Source organism: Ornithorhynchus anatinus, chromosome 5 (assembly GCF_004115215.2).
Source record: "Ornithorhynchus anatinus isolate Pmale09 chromosome 5, mOrnAna1.pri.v4, whole genome shotgun sequence".
NCBI lineage: Eukaryota > Metazoa > Chordata > Mammalia > Monotremata > Ornithorhynchidae > Ornithorhynchus > Ornithorhynchus anatinus.
Genome location: NC_041732.1, coordinates 10,148,012 through 10,166,186, shown reverse-complemented (window position 1 = coordinate 10,166,186; position 18,175 = coordinate 10,148,012). Strand labels below are relative to the sequence as shown.

Genomic DNA, 18,175 nt, shown 5'->3' with positions numbered 1-18,175 from the left:
CGACTCTATTGTATCGTTCTCTCCCAAATTTTTAAGTCCAGTGCTCTGCACACAGCATGGGATTGAAGGACTGATTGACAACTGCACCGGAAACAGGAAACCAGGCCGGTGCCAGGGTTCCACTGATCCACGGCCAAACCTGCATCACCCTGCGGGCTCAGGACCGAGGCTGGCTCGCTGCTGGCCATGGGAGACTCCATCGGAGGGAAGCTGTTTTTTCTACACATTCCAGCTCCCAACCGGGATTTGGCCTGGGCCAGGCGGATTCTCCCCAGAGACGTTTCAAAGGCATTTGAAGGGAGGACCAATTTTACCTCTCATTCCTGCCCTTGAGATGAGCCACTAAAGACCAATTTCTCCACCAAAAAAACCCAACTGCGAGTCAGAGCCTGTGCCACAGTGGGCACCCAGAAGATGGCTTCCCTCCTCCGGCTCATATTCTTATGCAAGGGCCCAGGCAGCCGTGAAAACCCGTGTACCTCGGGACAGAAGGCCCCTCCCGGTACCTGAATCCACACGGGCTCTCGGGTGGGTCCCGGCGAGGTGAGGTTTTCCCAGTTGCCGGTCCTCTCGTACGTGAAGGTGGTCCCGGCCACTTTGTAATCCCCGTTCCACTGAATGGTCCAGCCGCCGTTCAGGAAATACTTCTCCGGGTCTTCGCTCCGGAGTGCCAGGAAGTTCCCGGCTTCGGCCACTTCCTCGATCCGGATCTCCCTCGCCCCGGCCGGGATCAGGCCGACGTCTACGTATCCTGCGGGGGGGCACAGAGTGTCGGCTTCTCTTGTATATTGAATCTGGGGATGGGGAGTGTGGGGCTGGGGGCTCCCCGGGGCACAAATGGTGGGGAGCGGAAGGAGCCGTCTGGGCCGAGGCCACGGGAAACAGGAGATGGCTGTTTGCTAGTGGTGGGGTCTAGCGGAAAGGTCTCAGGCCTTGTTGTCAGGGGCCTGGGGGTCCTAATCCCGGCTCTGCCACTTGCCTGCTGAGTGACTTTGGCTGGGCATAGGTTTCCTCATCCGTAAAATGGGGATTGAACAATTGTTCCCGCTTAGACTGTGGGCCCCCTGTGGAAGGGGGACTGTGTCCGACCTGATTATCTTGTACGTGCCCCAGTGCTAGCCACAGACCTTGACACAGTAATTACTAAACACATGCCATAATTCTTAGTATTAGAAATCGCTTCCAATCCCGGCTGGGTCCCCCACCGGAACTCTAAACCGACAGGACTGCCCGCAGTACCCAGCTGTTGCTGTCTAGTACGTGAAAATTGCCAGGGGTTATGCTCCTTCCCCCTCCTTCTCCGTGACTCTTTCATCTGCCCTGGAATCCATCCCGATTCTGTCTCCCGGAAGACTCTATCTGCAGATCATGCCCGGATCTCTCCTCAGCCACTGGTCAATATACTAATGTCTGACTCCCTGTCTAGACTGTAAGCGCTCTGTGGGTGGGGAATGTGTTTATTGTTTTATTATACTGTACTCTCTCAAGTGCTTAGTACGGTGTTCTGAACATGATAAGCGCTCAGTTACTATGATTGACTGACCTCTGACCAGGGCATCTCCCCTTTTGCATTCACCCAGTTGGGGACTCATTCTCTGGTCTCATGCCTTCCCCAGGATGCCCACTGGTTCTGGGAGAAATGTCCGGCCCCAGGAAACTAAGTCATCACTCAGGTGGTCATGGATGGCCCTCGTCGGCCACTCTTTCACCGACCCGGGAGTAATGGTAAGCCACGGAATGGAATGAACTCGCACGGGAACTTTGGGGGAAGATCCGCGGAATCCAGATTGCATCCCGTGGGGGTACCAGAGTCTTGGCGTTCCCCTCTCGGGGCCCTGTGAACATGGGATGTGGCGGTCGGAGTCGAGGTGTGGGAAGGCTGGGGGAGGAAAATAAGAATGCCCGACTTACAGCTGGATTCTCTATCCGTCCCGGGCACGGGACGAGTCAGCTGCAAATGCACCGTCCAGTCTAACCCCAGACCGGCGGCCGCCCGAGCCACAAGGGCTGTGGGAGGAGGAAGGAGTTTTCTTGGGTGGGCTCCTTGGTCCCACCCCTGCCCACTCCCTGCTCCCGCCCCTACTCTCCGTGGTCAACCTACCCAGGCCTTCGCTCTCCTCGAACGTCTTCTTCACTGTCTGGCATGTGGAGCCGTCCCCGTGGCACACTCCGCACCGGTCCTCGATGGCATTGGAGTCGATCTCGTAGTCACAGCCCACGTTCTGAAACATGACCGGCCACGAGGCTCAGCTCCCACCGGGCCACCCCCTTCCACCTGGTCTCTGAATTCGATCCAGTGGGCAGAGAGGGCCCCCATCCCCTGCTGGGAGGAAGGTCAAGGGCAGCCAGAAATCCCCCCAAACTGACCTCGGAGCTCTTCCTCTCCCCTCCGCCCCCACACTGCGGATGCTCAGCACCGTCATCTGGCCGCTGGCCGTCATCTTCACTGCCACTTTGGAACAAGGCCGGGAGGGCCTAGTGTTCCTTAACTTTGTCCCGTGGTCCCTTGAAGCCGGCCAGCATGAATGACAGGGCCGGAAAGAGAAATGCCCCAGCCCCACCCCAAAGGACCCTATGACAATCAGTATAGTTCTGGTCACGTCTCCCACTCCTCGAAACCCTCCATCGGCTGCCGGTCTTTCGCCACATCAAGCAGAAACCCGTGACCGTTGGCTTTGAGGCAGCCCATCAGCTCTCTCCCTTCTACTTCTCTCCACTCCTTTTCATCCCAGGTCATTCCAGCTCACATGCTTTGATCCCCTCAATCCAAACTACTGACTGTGCCTCATTCTCATTTCTCTTGTCCTTGACCTCTTGCTCATGCCCTTCCCTCCATCTGAAGCTCCCTTCTTTTTCATATCCAGCAGACCAGCCTTCTCGCCATCAAAAAGCCCTGCTGAAAGCCCGCCTCCTCCAGGAAGCCTTCTCTGATCAATCTCTCACCTCCCAACCCTATTTCTCCCCGACTGCCCTTCGGCTCTACGTTGTCCCCCCCCCCCAAGCACTTCCCCTGCGTGCCACTCCTAACTCCACCCTCCCGTCGCATTTCAGTCCCTATCTTCATACCCTGTCGTTTCCTCCTATCTGTAACTTGAGTGTCTGTCTCTTCCACTAGATTGGAAGCTCCGTGAGGGCGGGGATCGTGCCCACTAACTTTTTGTGTCCGCTTCCAAGTGCTTAATATGGCGTTCTGTATCCAATAAGTGAGAAGCAGCAGGGACTAGGGGAAAGCGCACGGGCCTGGGAGTTATCGGACCTGCATTCTAATCCCGGCTCTGCCAGGTGCCTTCTGTGTGACCTTGGGCAAGTCACTTAGCATCTCTGGGCCTCAGTTACTTCATCAGTAAAATGGGGATTCACTACCTGTCCTCCGTCCCACTTAGACTGTAAGCCTTGAGCGAGACAGGGACTGGGTCCGACCTGACCATCCCCTACCTGCCCCAGCACTTAGAACAGTGCTGCGTGGCTTAATGGAAAGAGCACGGGCTCGGGAGTCAGAGGACATGAGTTCTAATCCCGGCTCTGCCACCTGTCTGCTGGGCGGCCTTGGGCAAGCCACTTCTCTATGCCTCAGTTACCTCATCTGTAAAATGGGGATTAAGACTGTGAGCCCCATGTGGGACAACCTGATTACCCTGTATCTATCCCAGTGCTTTAGAACAGTGCTTGTCACATAGTAAGTGCTTAACAAATACCATCATCATCATCATTAGTATTATTACATAGTAAGCGCTCAACGGATGCCACAATTATTACGAATACCACTGACTGGCTGATTGACTGGTTGCTTTCCAACAGGTCTGCAGCCTGACTCTACAGTAGATTCCAGCAGGTGAGAACGCTGGTCTACCCAGTGGGTGAGCACTTCTGCCTTCCTCCATGGCCAAGCCCAGCCTGGCTGGGGAGGTGGGGAGGTGGGGAAGGAGCCCAGGAGCAGGCAGGCCCATCCCCTCAAAACATGAGTGAGCCTTGCCCTCACTACCCTGCCCTTTCCTGGGAAACGGGCAGAGTATCAAGTTGGGGAGGGGGGTGCCCTGGAGCCAGGCTCCTTCTCCGAGCAGCTCTGAGCAGGGCCAGCCTGAACAGGAAGCCCTGCTCCTCCGCCCAGGAGGCTGAAATGAAATATCCAAAGCCGGGACAGCCCACCCATCGCACTTTGATGGTAAAACAGAATGAACAGAGACAGATGTCCTCAAAAGACCCTGGAAAGGCTTCTTTTCTCCCTCTCCTTCCCCCTTTCCCTCTCCGACTCGGTCTCTCCGTGACCGTGGGTGTCTGGAGAGCTCTGCCAGCTGGGCCTCCATGTGGTCTGCGGTGCCCCCGGCAGCTGAAGGACCCATCCGTCCCCATTCATTCAGTCAATCGTATTTGTTGAGCACTTACGGCGTGCAAAGCTCTTCCCCAGTCCCGTCCCACAGCTGCTCCGCCACAAGCTCTAGCCTTGCACAGTCCAGACCCTCTCAGTAAGGGGGTGGCTTAATGGCTTTTCCTTTCCTTCTTCCTCCCCCAACTCACCCCCCCCCCCCCACCAAGCATTTCCATTTTCCTCCTCAAACTGTCCCTCTCCATCCACCTCTCTTGGTGGGAAAAGCATGCGGTGGGTTGAGAGGCTCTGCGCGGGCCTGCCAGCTGCGGACTGCACTGCTCTGGTCTGGTTGGCCGGAAAACTGGGAGGCAGTGAGACCTAGTGGAAGGAGCAAAGGATTGGGAATCTGGAGACTAGATTTTGAGATTTGGCTTCACTGATTACCTGACGGGAATGACCTTGAGCAAGTTGCTTGACTTCTCTGGGCCTGTTCCCTCAACTGTAAAATGGAGATTAAACTCTTATTCTTCCTCTGTATTAGACTGTGAGCCCTGTGTGAGACGGGCTGAGGCCGATCTGATTGTACTGTACCTACCCCAGAGCTGGGCACATAGTAAACATTTGCGTGGAAAAACCAAAGACCTGGGAGTCAGAGGACCGGGGTTCTAGTTCCAGCTCCGCCATTTGGCTGCTGTGTGACCTTGGCAAGCCACTGAACTTCTCTTTGCCTCACTTTCCTTATCTGTAAAATAGGGATGAAATGCCTATTTTTCCTCCTACTTAGACTGTGAGCCCCATGTGGGACAGGGAGCATGGCCTAATGGATAGATCATAGGCCTGGAAGTCAGAAGGACCTGATTTCTAATCCCAGTATGACCTCGGGCAAGTCACTTCACTTTTCTTTGCCTCAATTCCCTCATCTGTAAAATGGGGCTGTAAACCCCATGTGGGACATGGATTGTGTCCAACCTGATTAACTTTTATCTTCCTCAGTGCTTAGTACAGAACCTGACACATAATAAGTGCTTAACAAATGCCATTTAAAAAAATTAATCTGTCTCTACCTCAGTGCTTGGCACAGAGTAAGTCCTTAACAAATGCCACCATTATTATTTATAGTATTATTATTTTCATTGGAGCAGAATCCACAGATGCAGGGAAGACCAGTAGGCAGAGCACAGGCCTGGGAGTCAGAAGGACTTGGATTCTAATCCCAGCTCCTCCAGTTGTCCATTGCATGACTTTAGGTAAGTCACTTCATTTTTTTGTGCCTCAGTTCCTTCACCTGTAAAATGGGGATTAAGATATGTGGGACGTGGATTGTATCCAACCTGATTAACTTGTACCTGTCCCCGCGCTTAAGTCCAGTGCCTGGCACACAGTAAGCACTTAACAAATATGATGAAAAAGAATTATCTTGTGTCCCCCCACCAGTGCTTGGCACATAGTAAGTCCTTAATAAATACCACCGTCATTATTTATACGATCAGTATTATCATCACTGGCGCAGAATCTCAGGCACCGGGAAGGGCTCGGACAGGGGCGGGTACCTTGCAGATCCCATTGATGCAGACATCCCGGCTGGTGTTCCCTTCGTAGCAGGGGGTGCCATCGACCACCGCGTCCCGCAGCTTCTCGGCAAAGTACTCTCCCTCTGGGCGGCAGTGCAGCTCACAGGGGTTAACTGAGGGGGGCAGACGGGAGGGGGAAGGTCAGAGTGCTCAGGGGGCTCAGGGGAGCAGGAAACCTAGACCACCAGGGAGCCCCAGGAGATCTGAAACCCTCCCACCATTTTGCCAAGAAATGCAAAATCGGTATTGACTTCCCTCCCCCCCACACCAAACACGCGACCCGTCTTTCCTTCTCCAGGCTGAAGGAAGACGGGAGAGACATACAGGCCATCTTGGGCCTGATGATACTATCAGTTCTCGAAAAGCTGGGCCATGAGTCAAAGCGTCATAAGTCGGATCTGGTTTCTTCATAGGAATGGTGCTGGAAAAAGGGGACTGGTCTCTGAAACCAGGCTGGGAGAAGCGGCGTGGCCCAGTGGACGGAGCCTGGGCCTGGGACTCAGAAGGAGCTGGGTTCTAGTCCTGTCTCCGCTACTTGTTTGCTGTGTGACCTTAGGCAACTCACTTCACTTCTCTGAGCTTCAGTTTCCTCATCTGAAACAGGGATTAAATCCCACTCCTTCCTTCTTGGACTATCCCATGTGAGCCAGGGACTTTATCCAACCTGATGAGTTTGGATCTATGCCGGTGCTTAGTACAGTGCCTGGCACGGTAAACGTTTAATATCATTAAAAAAACGATAAAAAACTAGTCTTAGAAGGCAGCACTCGATCAGTTATGGGTGAGTACTGGAGCTTAACACAGTGCTTGGTACCCAGTGAACGCCCAGCAAACCCCCCAATTAAGATGATCATTGTTGATTCAGAGAGATTCCCCATTAGGTACCTGATTTCATCATATTAACCGTGCTATTCGTTAAGTGCTTAATACGTGCCAGGCACGGTACTAAGCACTGGGGTGAATATAAGCAAATCAGGTTGGACACGGTCCCTGTCCCACATGGGCTCACAGTCTCAATCCCCATTTGACAGATGAGGAAGCTGAGACACAGAGAGGGGAAGTGACCGGCCCAAGGTCACACAGCAGACAGGTGGCAGAGCTGGGATTAGAACCCAAATCCTTCTGATGCCCAGGCCCGGGCTCTATCCGCCGGGCCATGCTGCCTCACAGTAAACTCGATGTACCACGCCTTCCTGGTTCCTCCAACTGGCGAATTATAAATTTTCCTCACCTGCCCCACCCCACCGGGGCTTTTATAATCATCTCCCCATTGCCCTGTGATTGTCGTGTCTGCCCCCTCCTCATCAGCCATTATTGCCCGGATCCTAGTGGCACCAAGGAGGCTGATGTGGTAATAGAGACCAAACGATTCTCAGAGCTGGTGGTCTGAGGATCGTCGGAAGGTCCCTCCCTTCCTCCCTGTCCATCTCCTGGGGTGAGGGAGGCCAGCTGCCATTTTGTGGGGGAGCTGAGGGCCAGGTGAGGGGCTGCCTGCTTTCTCGCTGGGCTGCAGGCAGCCGGGAGAGTGGCGGTGCGACAGACTGTAAGCTTCTTGAGGGCAGAGATGGCGCCTACCAACTCTTACTGAAGCAGCATGGCCTGGTGGAAAGAACACGGGCTAGGGAGCCAGAGGACCTGGTCCCGATCCGGGCTCCGCCACTTACCTGCTGTGTGACCTTGGGTAAGTCACTTACCTTCTCTGTGCCTCACTTCCCTCATCTGCCAAATGGGGAGTCAATACGTGTGCTCCCTCCTATTTAGTCTGTGAGCCCCATGAGGGACCTGATGATCTTGTATCTATCCTACTGCTTGGCACGTAGTCAGCGCTTAACAAACAGCACAATTATTGCTCTCCCAAGTGTAATCCGGTGCTCTGCACCCTGGAAGCGCTCACTAAATACCCCACTGCTTGCTTGATGGGCTGATTGATTGGGTGAGGGGGCACCCCCTGCCCACATCCCCAGCCCAACCAGCTTGTCCTCGGGGCACACGTACCATTGTTGGGCACCGGGACCCATTTGTAGAGCTTCCCTTTGTAGAGCATGGCGTTGAACTGACTGCACTGGATGTGACGGAAGGACAGTCTGTCCGAGGGGCAGGCCTTGACGTTACACACGCGGAACCGTTTCCGTTCCCCCACGCAGTACTTGCCTCTGTACTTTGGCCTGCAGTCAGGGGGAGATGAACAACAGATCAAGAGAGCGTCAAGGAACCGTCAGGGGGCACGTAGGGAGACTCATTTTCACTGGGTTCTGGGCGCAGCCAGATCCTGGGTAGAATGGCTGGGGGGGGGGGGGGCGCGTGGGGAATCGATCGATCGACTAATCGTATTTATTGAACGCTTACTGTGTGCAGAGCACTGTTTTCAGAGCTTGGGAGAGGACAATATAACAGACCTGAGAGACACACTCCCTGCCCACAGTGAGCTTGCAGAGGAGAGGAAAGGGAAATCAAGACCCCAGCAAGGAACGACTAGGGAAGGTGAATCATTTATCGTCATCAGAGGTATCTACTGAGCACTTACTGTGTGCATAGCACAGTACTAAGCGCTTGGGAGAGTACAATACGATAGAGTTGGCAGACACATTCCCCGCCCACAGCGAGCTTACAGTCTGGAGGGGGAGATGGACATTCATATACATCAGTCATTTATAATACATAATTTATTAAGTGCTTACTATATACTAAGCAATGTGCAATAAAGTCAGGTCAGACACAGTCCCTTTCCAATAAGTGGGAGGGAGGACCGGTATTTTATCCCCATTTCAACGATGAGGAAACTGAGGCCCAGAGAAGTGAAGTGACTTGCCCATGGCCACAGAGCAGGCAAGTGGAACCGCGTTGATATCTTCTCCGTGTATTTTTTTCCGTGGCCTAAATACGGTGTTTTGCTCACAGTGAGCAGTTAATAAATACTAAGGAATACTAATACTAATACGAAGGATACTAGAATTGGAGGTCACCCGATTCCCATTCCCGGGCTCCTTCTGCTAAGCCGCACTATCGATTTATGGATCGATAGGATCATCTCAAGGCGGGGACCCCATTCTAAGAGGCTGAGCGTCTCACGGAAACTCAGTCCCTCTGGGTTTCAATTTTGTTCCTTCCTGATGCAAATCCACTTCCTGTTTCCCATAAGTTTGTTGTGGTTTTTTTTTAAGTCTAGTAAGTTTAAACTCTCATGTGGCTTTCCGGCACTTGGGATGTTGTGATTCTATATGAAATTCCCCTGGGCTGATATTTCTGCTGAGCTCAGGGAGCTTGGGAGGCTGAGGGCCTTGTTAAATCACGGCTGGTATGGATGCGAGTTCTGGAAAAAAAAATAAGCTGAAAAGAGACGGAAATGGGCCTGGGGGTCGATTCCAGGGAGCTGATAGTTATTACGGTATTTGTTAAGCACTTACTATGTGTCAAGCACTGATCTAAGTGCTGGGACAGACCCAAATTAGTCAGTTTGGACACAGTCCCTGTCTCACACAGGCCTCACAGTCTAAGTAAGAGGGAGAATAGGCATTGAATCCCCATTTTACAGCCGAGGAAACCGAGGCACAGAAAAATTAAGTGACTTGCCTAAGGTCAGGCAGCAAGCAATTGGAAAAGCTGAAATTAAAATCTAGGTCCTCTAACTCCCAGGCCTGTGTTTTTTTTTTCTGCTAGGCCACACTGCTTCTCTCTCTCCCCCATTAGAAACAGAGTCCTTATCTCCCCACTTCTCAAAAACCTCCGGTATTTGCCCATCCACCTTTTCATCAAACAGAAACTCATTATCGGCTTTAAGGCAATCAACTCTCCCTCCCGTACCTTACCTCCCTCATCTATTACTATAACACAGCTCACATATTTTGCTCCTCTAACACCAGCCTCCTCACTGTACCTTGATCTTGTCCCCGTTGACCTCTTGCCCTCTCTCTGGCCTGGAACTCCCTCCTCCTTCATATCTGACAGGCCACCACTCTTCCCACCTTCAAAACCCACCTAAAATCACATCTCCTCCCCTACTCCCTCTCTTTCTTCGTGTGGTCTTTGTTAATCAGTTTTTATGCGCCAGGCACTGTACTAATCACTGGGGTAGATACAAGCTACTCAGGCTGGATCCAGTCCATATTCTACATGGGGCTTCCAGTCTTCGGGCTTTCCCTTCTGTGTCACCTATTCACTTGGATCTATACCCCTTAACACTTACTTAATATACCCCCCTGCCCCCAGAGAACATATGTACATATTCTTATACTCTCTCATTTCTCCTAGCTGTAATTAATTTAACATCCGTCTCCCCCTCTAGACTGCAAGTTCCTTGTAGGTAGGGATCGTGACTTCCGACCCTATTGTATTGTACTCTCCAAAGAACTCAGTACGGTGCTCTGCACACAGGAAGCCCTCAATAAATACCACTGATTGAGTCTCTCCTTCCACTTCCGGTGTCAGGGTTTATTATCCCCCCACCCCGAAAGTGGACGAGTCCTGACTCCCTCTGCCCTTCATTTCCCCTCCCTGGGCAAGGCTTGGGGATAAGTCCCTTAATAATAATAATAATCTGTTAAGCACTTACTATGTGCCAAGTACTGTTCTAAGAACTGGGGTAGAAACAAGGTAACCCGGTGGGACACCGTCCCTGTTCCACATGGGGCTTAATCCCCATTTTACAGATAACGTAACTGGGGGCCAGAGAAGTTAAGTACCAGTCCATGGGAACCACAGTGCTCAGGTGAGGGCCTGTGGCTTGACTGGCAATGTCAAATAGTGGGGCTTAGTGGAAAGAGCACAAGCCTGGGAGTCTTGGGTTCTAATCCTGGCTCTGTCATTTCTTGCGGTGTGACCTCTGGCAGGTCACTTCACTTCTCTGTGTCTCAGTTCTCTCATCTGTAAAATGGGGATTAAATCCCCGTCCCCTCTCCTCACTAGACTGTGAGCTCTGTGTGAGACAGGGCCTGTGACCAACCTAATTAAATTGTACTTACCCCAGCACTTAGAAAAGTATTTGATACATAGTAAGCGCTTAACAAATACCATAAAAAAGAAAGAAGTCCATTTTACGGCAGGCCAGGGCTCTGCCAAACTGTAAAATCTTCTTCCCCAACCCTCACCTCACCCTGGGCTCTTTAACTGTCCAGGGGAAAGCCGGCTCTGTGGCCTGACATCATCACTGTCCTCCGGCTCTGCTGTTGGCCTACTTCCTGAACATGGGACTTGGCCCCTCAACAGCCGAAGTCCTGGTAATAACAATAATAATAATAATAGTCATTGTGGTATTTGCCAAGAATTTACTACAAGTGCTTATACTAAGCATTCTACTAAGTACTGGGAACATACAAGGTAATTGGCCCTTTCCCACAGTGGGCTCACAGTCTTAATCCCCCTTTTACAATTGAGGTAACTGAGGCCCAGAGAAGTGAAGTGATGGGCCTGAAATTCCACAGCAGATAAGTGGCGGAACCAGGATTAGAACCAGGTTTTCCCGACTCCCAGGCTTGGGCTCTATCCACTAAGCCACATTGCTTCCCCAGCGGGGACCCGCACGAGGGAACCGATTACAGAGGCGGTGTCCTGCACGGCCCCACCGACCCTTGGTCATCTTGGCCAGCCGGGCTCCCGCTTGGGCCTCTTCACCATGCCGCCGCCCCTTGGGCCGGAAATGGGTCCTGCCTGTCAAAGCTTTGGCTTCGTTACATTCTGGGTCTTGAGAGTCTTAAGAGTCCCCAGAGCAATGGGACAAGCGTATGTTTTTTCCCTCTAAAGCCACCTGCTCCGACCCCAGTGGGAAGACGGCCAAGTGGCCCCAGGGTGGGTGGGGGCCTCAGCGGCCATCACCGATCCTGGAGTGAAAACCGAGCTGGAGCCGGGACGCCGGCCCATGTCTGGGGGCCCCCGGATGAAAGCCCGGCTTTCCAGTTGTATCCTCCTCATCCTGGGGCCGGGTTCCTCACAACACAGGCCTCACTCTGTCCTCGGGCGGTGACCTCACTGCCACCAAGAGAGGGGAATGAGGGGAGCGGGGAGAGCTGTGGGCCGGCCTCCGGAAAGGCTTTGATCCCTCAGACGGAGGCCCAGCCGGACGACAACGACCGACCGGACTGGCCCATGGAAGCCTGGGGTCCTTCAAACGGTCGTTCGGTCGGTCGGTCGTGAGCCCGACACCAATTAAGGAATAATGAAGCTTCCATTTAGTGTGGCAGGCTCAGCCTGCTGGAACAGAGGGCCTATTCAGAGGCGGCCTGTCCCCAGAGTGGAGCTCAGTTGGTTTTAAAAAAAGGCCAAGGCTGGGACTCCAGGCAGGTGTGTGGCCCGGGTCAGGCCCAGTGACCATGAGGCGATTGCTCTGGGCTAAACCCAGTGACCCATCAATCCCAGTGACCCATCAATCCATGGTATTTAGTGAGTGTTCACTGTTCGCACACTGCCCACAAGGAGCTTGAGGAGATGGCAGAGAGGCCAGCCCCGCTCCGTTTGATTTGTTCCTAGTACTCAGTCCTGAGGAGCCAGACTTAGGAAGGAGGAAAGTATTACATTTCAGAGTTGAAGAAGACATTAGTGAGGAGAAGTCCATACTGAGTGCAGGAGCGACTGATAAAGCACCAAGACTTTCCTGCACTGTGTACAGACAAAGACCTCCCCTTGTTGTGCTGTGATGTTTTTGGTTTGCACTGCCTGTCACTGTTTTCACTTTTGCCTCCATGGCTCATCATCCTTATGACATTTCTGCTCCCGAAGAACCATTCCTTTCTTGATAAGAGTGCACCTTGCTGGTCTTTTTGAGAAGCAGCTTGACCTAGTGGAAAGACCACAGGCCTGGGAGTCAGAGGACCTGAGTTCTAATCCCAGCTCTGCAACGTACCTGCTGTGTGACCTTGGAAAAAGTCATTGCACTTCTCTGCGCCTCAGTCCTCTCAAATATAAAATGGGGATTAGATACCTGTTGTGCCTCCTACTTAGACTATGAGCCCCATATGGGACAGGGACTATATCCAACCTAATTAATTTGTACCAACCCTAGTGCTTGGAACACTGTGTGACTCATAGAAAGAACTTAACGAATACCATAAACATCCCAGCACCACCCCAAGCTTTATTTTTCTGTTTTTTTAAAATGTTTCCTCTGCCCTCCCTGCTTTCAGTTTCCCCATTTCAGGATCGCCAAAGAGCAGTCGTTGGGGTATCCTGCTGTCCCCCGTAGCGGTTGTTGGGGTATCCTGCTGTCGCCCATCCTCCTCACGTTTCCCACCTGGTGAGCTTGTGTTGTGGTGAACAGAGGCTCTGGTGTTAGGAGGCTGACCTGCCTCCAGGACTTTGATATTTGCTCTGTCTTTCTTGCCCCATTTTTAAAACCCTACTAAAATTTGTCTCCTTAGGAAGTCTTCCCTAAGGAACCTCTCATTTCCCCCTCTCTTCTGTGTCTCCTATGTACTTAGTCTATACCTTTTGAGCTTTTGGATATTCCCCCCTCCCCAGTCCACTGATACTCTGCCTCGTCCCCTATCTGTAATACATTTTAATACCCATCTCCCCTACTAGATTGTAAGCTCCTAGACGGCAAGGATCACATCTACCAACTGCATTGTATTGTACTCCCTCATGCGCTTGATACAGAGCTCTGCACCATACAAAGCGGCCAATTAATTACCCCCGATGGATTGAGTGATATTTCCTTCTAGGAGCCACGTCAGGATTTATGACGAACCCCATGCTGGGGGGGGGGATGAAGGAGTGCCCTTGTATCCTTCATTTGGCATCTGAAAAAGACTGATGGATGGACAGACAGCTCCTTGGGTAAGAGAGTTTGACCCAAGTGCCCATTTGCCAAGCAACGTTTCTGAGAAGCAACATGGCCTAGTGGACAGAGCACGGGCCTGGGAGTCAGAAGGACCTGGGTTCTAACTCTGGCTCTGCCCCTTGTCTGCTATATAACCTCGGGCAAGTCACTTCACTTCTCTGTGCTTCGGTCAACTCATTTGTAAAATGGGGATTAAGACTTTGAGCCCCATGTGGGACACGGGCTGCGACCAACCTGATTAGCTTGTAATAATAATAATAACCGTGGTATTTGTTGAGTGCCTTCGATGCACCGGGCACCGATCGCTGGGGTAGATACAAAATAATTGGGTGGTATCTATCCCAGACTCAGAACAGTGCCTGGCGCATAGTAACACTTAGCACTTAGCAAATACTGGGGGGAAGAACCAACAAAAAACCACAAAACCCAATTCTGTGGGCTCCCGCAGTGATTTGCAATTTGCAAGAGACTCTTCAAGGTTCAACTCGGTCGGAGTGCCAGCGGGCCCCTGAGCAGCTGGACAGAGCTGGAGCTGCTCTGTGGGGGGACAAAACTGGCTGCATGCCTCGTACTCAGAATAGCCATCTGTCTGTGCTCCAGCTCTCCTCGCAGAGTGCCAGCTCCAGGTTCAGGACCCTGTGCTATGATCCTCGCGACCCGCATCATTCCCCTCGGGCCCCAACCCTCCTTCCTCTAGACTGTAGGCTTGCTGTGGGCAGGGAACGGGTCTGTTCTATTGTACTCTCCCAAGCACTTAGCACAGTGCTTTGCCCACGGTAAGCTCTCAAAGCTTATGATTGACTGACTGATTCGACTGACTTCCCTCCTCTAATAGGCCACAAGCCTGCCTAGAAAACAGTACAGCGTTCGATAGCTACAGTGGCCTTTTTCCCTCTCCTTTTGAGCTGGATGGGAGGAGGGGGCTATTCTTCCTGCTGGATTTTCCCAGAGGTGCTTCTTGAACTCTCTGCTCCAAACTCAGTTTAAAGAATAATAGCACCTAAATGAAGAGTTAAAAAATTGTGGTATTTGGTAGCTGCCTTACTATGTGCCAAGCACTATGTTAAGCATTAGGGCAGGAGCAGTACAGTCAGATCAGGCAGAGTCTCTGCCCCAAGTCTATCTTCTTTGTAGGGCTCTTATTTTTTCCAGCACGTTTTCACTTTGATCATCTTATTTTTTTTATCCTCAGAACATCCCTGTGAAATAGGGAGAGGCAGAGATTATTATCCCCAATCAATCATATTTATTGAGTACTTTGTGCAGACCACTGTACTAAGCACCTGGGACAGTACAACAGAGTTAGTTGGTAGACATGTTCCCTGCCCACAAGCTTACAGTCTAGAGGGGGAGAGAGACCATAGTATAAGTAAATGATGGCTATATCCCCATTTCACAGATGAGGAAACAGAGACCCTCAGAGGGTGAGTGACTTGCCCGAGATCACACATCAGACCTGAGGCAGATCTGGGATTAGGCGTCGGACTGCTGGATTTATGACACCCCTAAATCTAAGGTTCTAGCCCTGCAAGTGCATAGTACAATGCCTGGTACAAAGTAAGTGCTTAACGAATACCATTTTAAAAATCGCATTTCCCTCCCCTGAAACTTTTATTCTCCCCTCTAAACCGTAAGCTCATTTTGGGCAGAGAAAGCGTCTACCAACTCCGTCGTAATATAATTTCCCAAGCAGTTAGTACAGTGCTCTGCACACGGTAAGTACTCAATAAATACCGTTGATGCTGATGAAATTGCCCCAACTGGCTAACTGCCTCTAGGTACCAAGCCATCTCTCTACTTGTTTCTGGTTTTCAATCTCAGTGGGAGCTCTTCGATCTGAGAGAGAAAATCCCCGGGCACCACAACTTGAAACTACATGTGGGCACTGTAAGGCAACAAATGTGTTCTAGAAAAATTTTTGGGTGGGGGGGGGCTCTTTGGTCCCTGCAATCTTTCCTTTGACCTCTCTCCCCTCAGCCGCTCTCCGACAGTCAATGAGCTGCCTCCGCCCCACTTCCTGGAGCTCTGACTGAACCGTCTCCTCCTCCTTCACCTTGCCCTTTGCCCAAGTGGCTACAGCTGCGTGAGTCTCCCGGCATCAACCGCTCCAGCTGGAGACCAAGGACATTTCCGCTCCCTTTCTTGGAGTCAAACCCCCTCTCTTCCTCATCGTCGCTCCCCCCGACCCCTCCCCCCCCAACCATCCCCCCGCTGCTCTCCCCTCGCCCCGACCCCTGACCCGGCTGGTTGGCAACGGCCCAAACTCAAGGGTTTGTCCGGAGTTTCTTTTGAAATCCCTTTCGTTTTGTCATTTGAAACATACTCGGCTTTGCTGTGGCTTTTTGCAGCACTGGACTTGTTCTGTAGCATCTGTTCACACTAAATGCAAATGAACTGAAAGGAGAGGTGCTCTTGGACATCCCGGCAAGGTGAGAGAGGCGAAGCTGTGTGTAAGCTGGTCAGAACAGTTGGCCCTCAAACCCAACTCGGCGGGCGAGGACAAGAGAAATATCAGTGAGAGAAGCAATAGGTACAACTGGAGAAGCAGCGGAGCCTAGCGGGAGGAGTGCGGGCCTGGGAGTCAGAGGACCTGGGTTCTCATCCCAGCTAATTATAATTATGGTATTTCTTAAGTGCTATCTGTGTACCAAGGGCTGGATTAAAACTCTAGGGTAGATCCAAGAAAATCGGGTCGGACACGGTCCCTGACTCAGTCTAATTAGGAGGCAGAACAGGAAGTGAATCCCCATTTTACAGGTGAGGAAACCGAGGCCCAGAGGAGTGAAGGGACTTCGCCCAGGTCGCACTCGGGCAAGTGGTGGAGCCAAGATGAGAACCCAGGTCCTCTGACTCCCGGGCCTGAGCTCTTTCCTCTAGGTCAAGCAGCTTCCCAAGTCTCCCACTTGCCTGCTGTGTGACCTTGGACAAGTCAATTCACTTCTCTGGGCCTCAGTTTCTGCATTTGTAAAATGGGGATTCACTACCTGTGCTCCTCCCCACTCAGACTGGAAGTCTCACGTGAGGCTGTGTTAAAATGGGCTCATCGATTCAGTACCTCAAGGAGGAAACTGATCCTCCGCCCGTCTGCCTGGCTGGAATGGCACTGAACCAAGGTATGTCAGGACGCCTGCCAAAACCGACGATTCCCCGGAGAGAGGGTTGCCAGCTTCTCTCGGTTTGTTTTCCCGCATGCCCCTGGCGACACACGGAAAAGCTCCATAAACTCCCAGCTGCCCTCCTCATGTCAAGCCGACACTCTGCTTCTGACTCAGAAATGGCACGGTATTTTTGTCTTATCACGGGGTCCTGCCCTTCATCCCCGCGATGGCCCCGCTCCTCAAGGAAGCCGGCCAGGGGTCATTCCCGCCCTCCCCGGGGACGTTTCTCATCGCCAGACCTCGTTAACCCAGAAAGGGCAGCGGACCCTTGAAACAGGCTAAAAACCAACCTCACGGCACGATGCCGGCCGATCGGACGTTCTGCGGGCTCCTGAAAGCTGCCAGGTCGGGGGGGGAAGAGGGAGGATGGGGTGAGGTGGAAGCCCAGGCTGCAACTCCCCATTCCATCTAGTTATCATTTCCATAAATAAACAACCGGCAGTGTTTGCGGAAAGAACCCCAGAGAAGTATCACTCCGAGGTCACGTCCCCGGCTCAGGGGCGTCGTCCAAGGGGATCCGGTGTCCATTTCAGATACGACGATGATCCCAAAATAGCTCAGATAGCAAGCGTGCTCCAGGCCACCTCGAAGTCACGGGCTTCACTAGGGACCAGAGAAGCCCCATATACGGCTGTTTCACGAGTCCCGTGACCTCCTGGCAAGCAGCCGGAGTCACAGCTGCCCGTCTGAATCCTCAGTGTCACTGGCTACTTTGCATTAGGCTTTCTCTGGCCTGGGTGCTATTTGGGTGCTGTCGGTGGTTAAGCCTTCCGGTCAAAGAACCCCCCGGGGAGTTCCGCCAGACCCAGCGGGAATCTTGAAAACGAAACGCCTGACGTCGGGGGGCGAGGCTGGCGGCCGCTGCCACGGCGACCACCTGTCAGGTCGGGTCGCTATAGGCCGGCATCGGATCCCGGCTGAGGTCACTTCTGCTGACAACAGGTCTTGTGTGAGGGGACGGATGCGGGCACTGGGCAATGTGCAGCACCCCCAGCCCACCTGTTGGCCTGCGGCGTTCCGTGCCCCAGCGGGAACGTGACCGACAAACTGTAAGCTCACTGTGGGCAGGGAATGTGCCTGTCTATTGTTATACTGTATTGTCCCAAGCGCTGAGTACAGTGCCTTGCACACAGTATGCGCCCAATAAATACGATTGAATGAACGAATGATAGAGGCCAGAGAGGGTGCCGAACCACTAGCATGATCCTCAATTCCTTTCTGTAGGTGCTCAGTCATACAGAACCGAGGCTTACTCGTTGCTCCCGGTGACAGACTTCACCACCACCTGGGTGTGTGTGAGTGTGTGTGTGTGTGTGTGCGTATCACAAACACGTGAACACAGACTCACACGCATGGGCTTAGTGGAAAGAGC

General features: G+C 52.5%; 1 protein-coding gene across 1 annotated transcript in view; it reads right to left on the bottom strand.

Annotated features, from left to right (window-relative positions):
* The window catches only part of ADAMTS7 (ADAM metallopeptidase with thrombospondin type 1 motif 7), a 122,450-nt gene that overhangs the window by 50,911 nt on the left and 53,364 nt on the right, over positions 1-18,175 (bottom strand). The window contains 4 exon segments of the mRNA XM_029066529.2: positions 507-751; positions 2,102-2,222; positions 5,857-5,990; positions 7,873-8,042. Coding sequence (XP_028922362.2) covers positions 507-751; positions 2,102-2,222; positions 5,857-5,990; positions 7,873-8,042 — 670 coding nt within the window.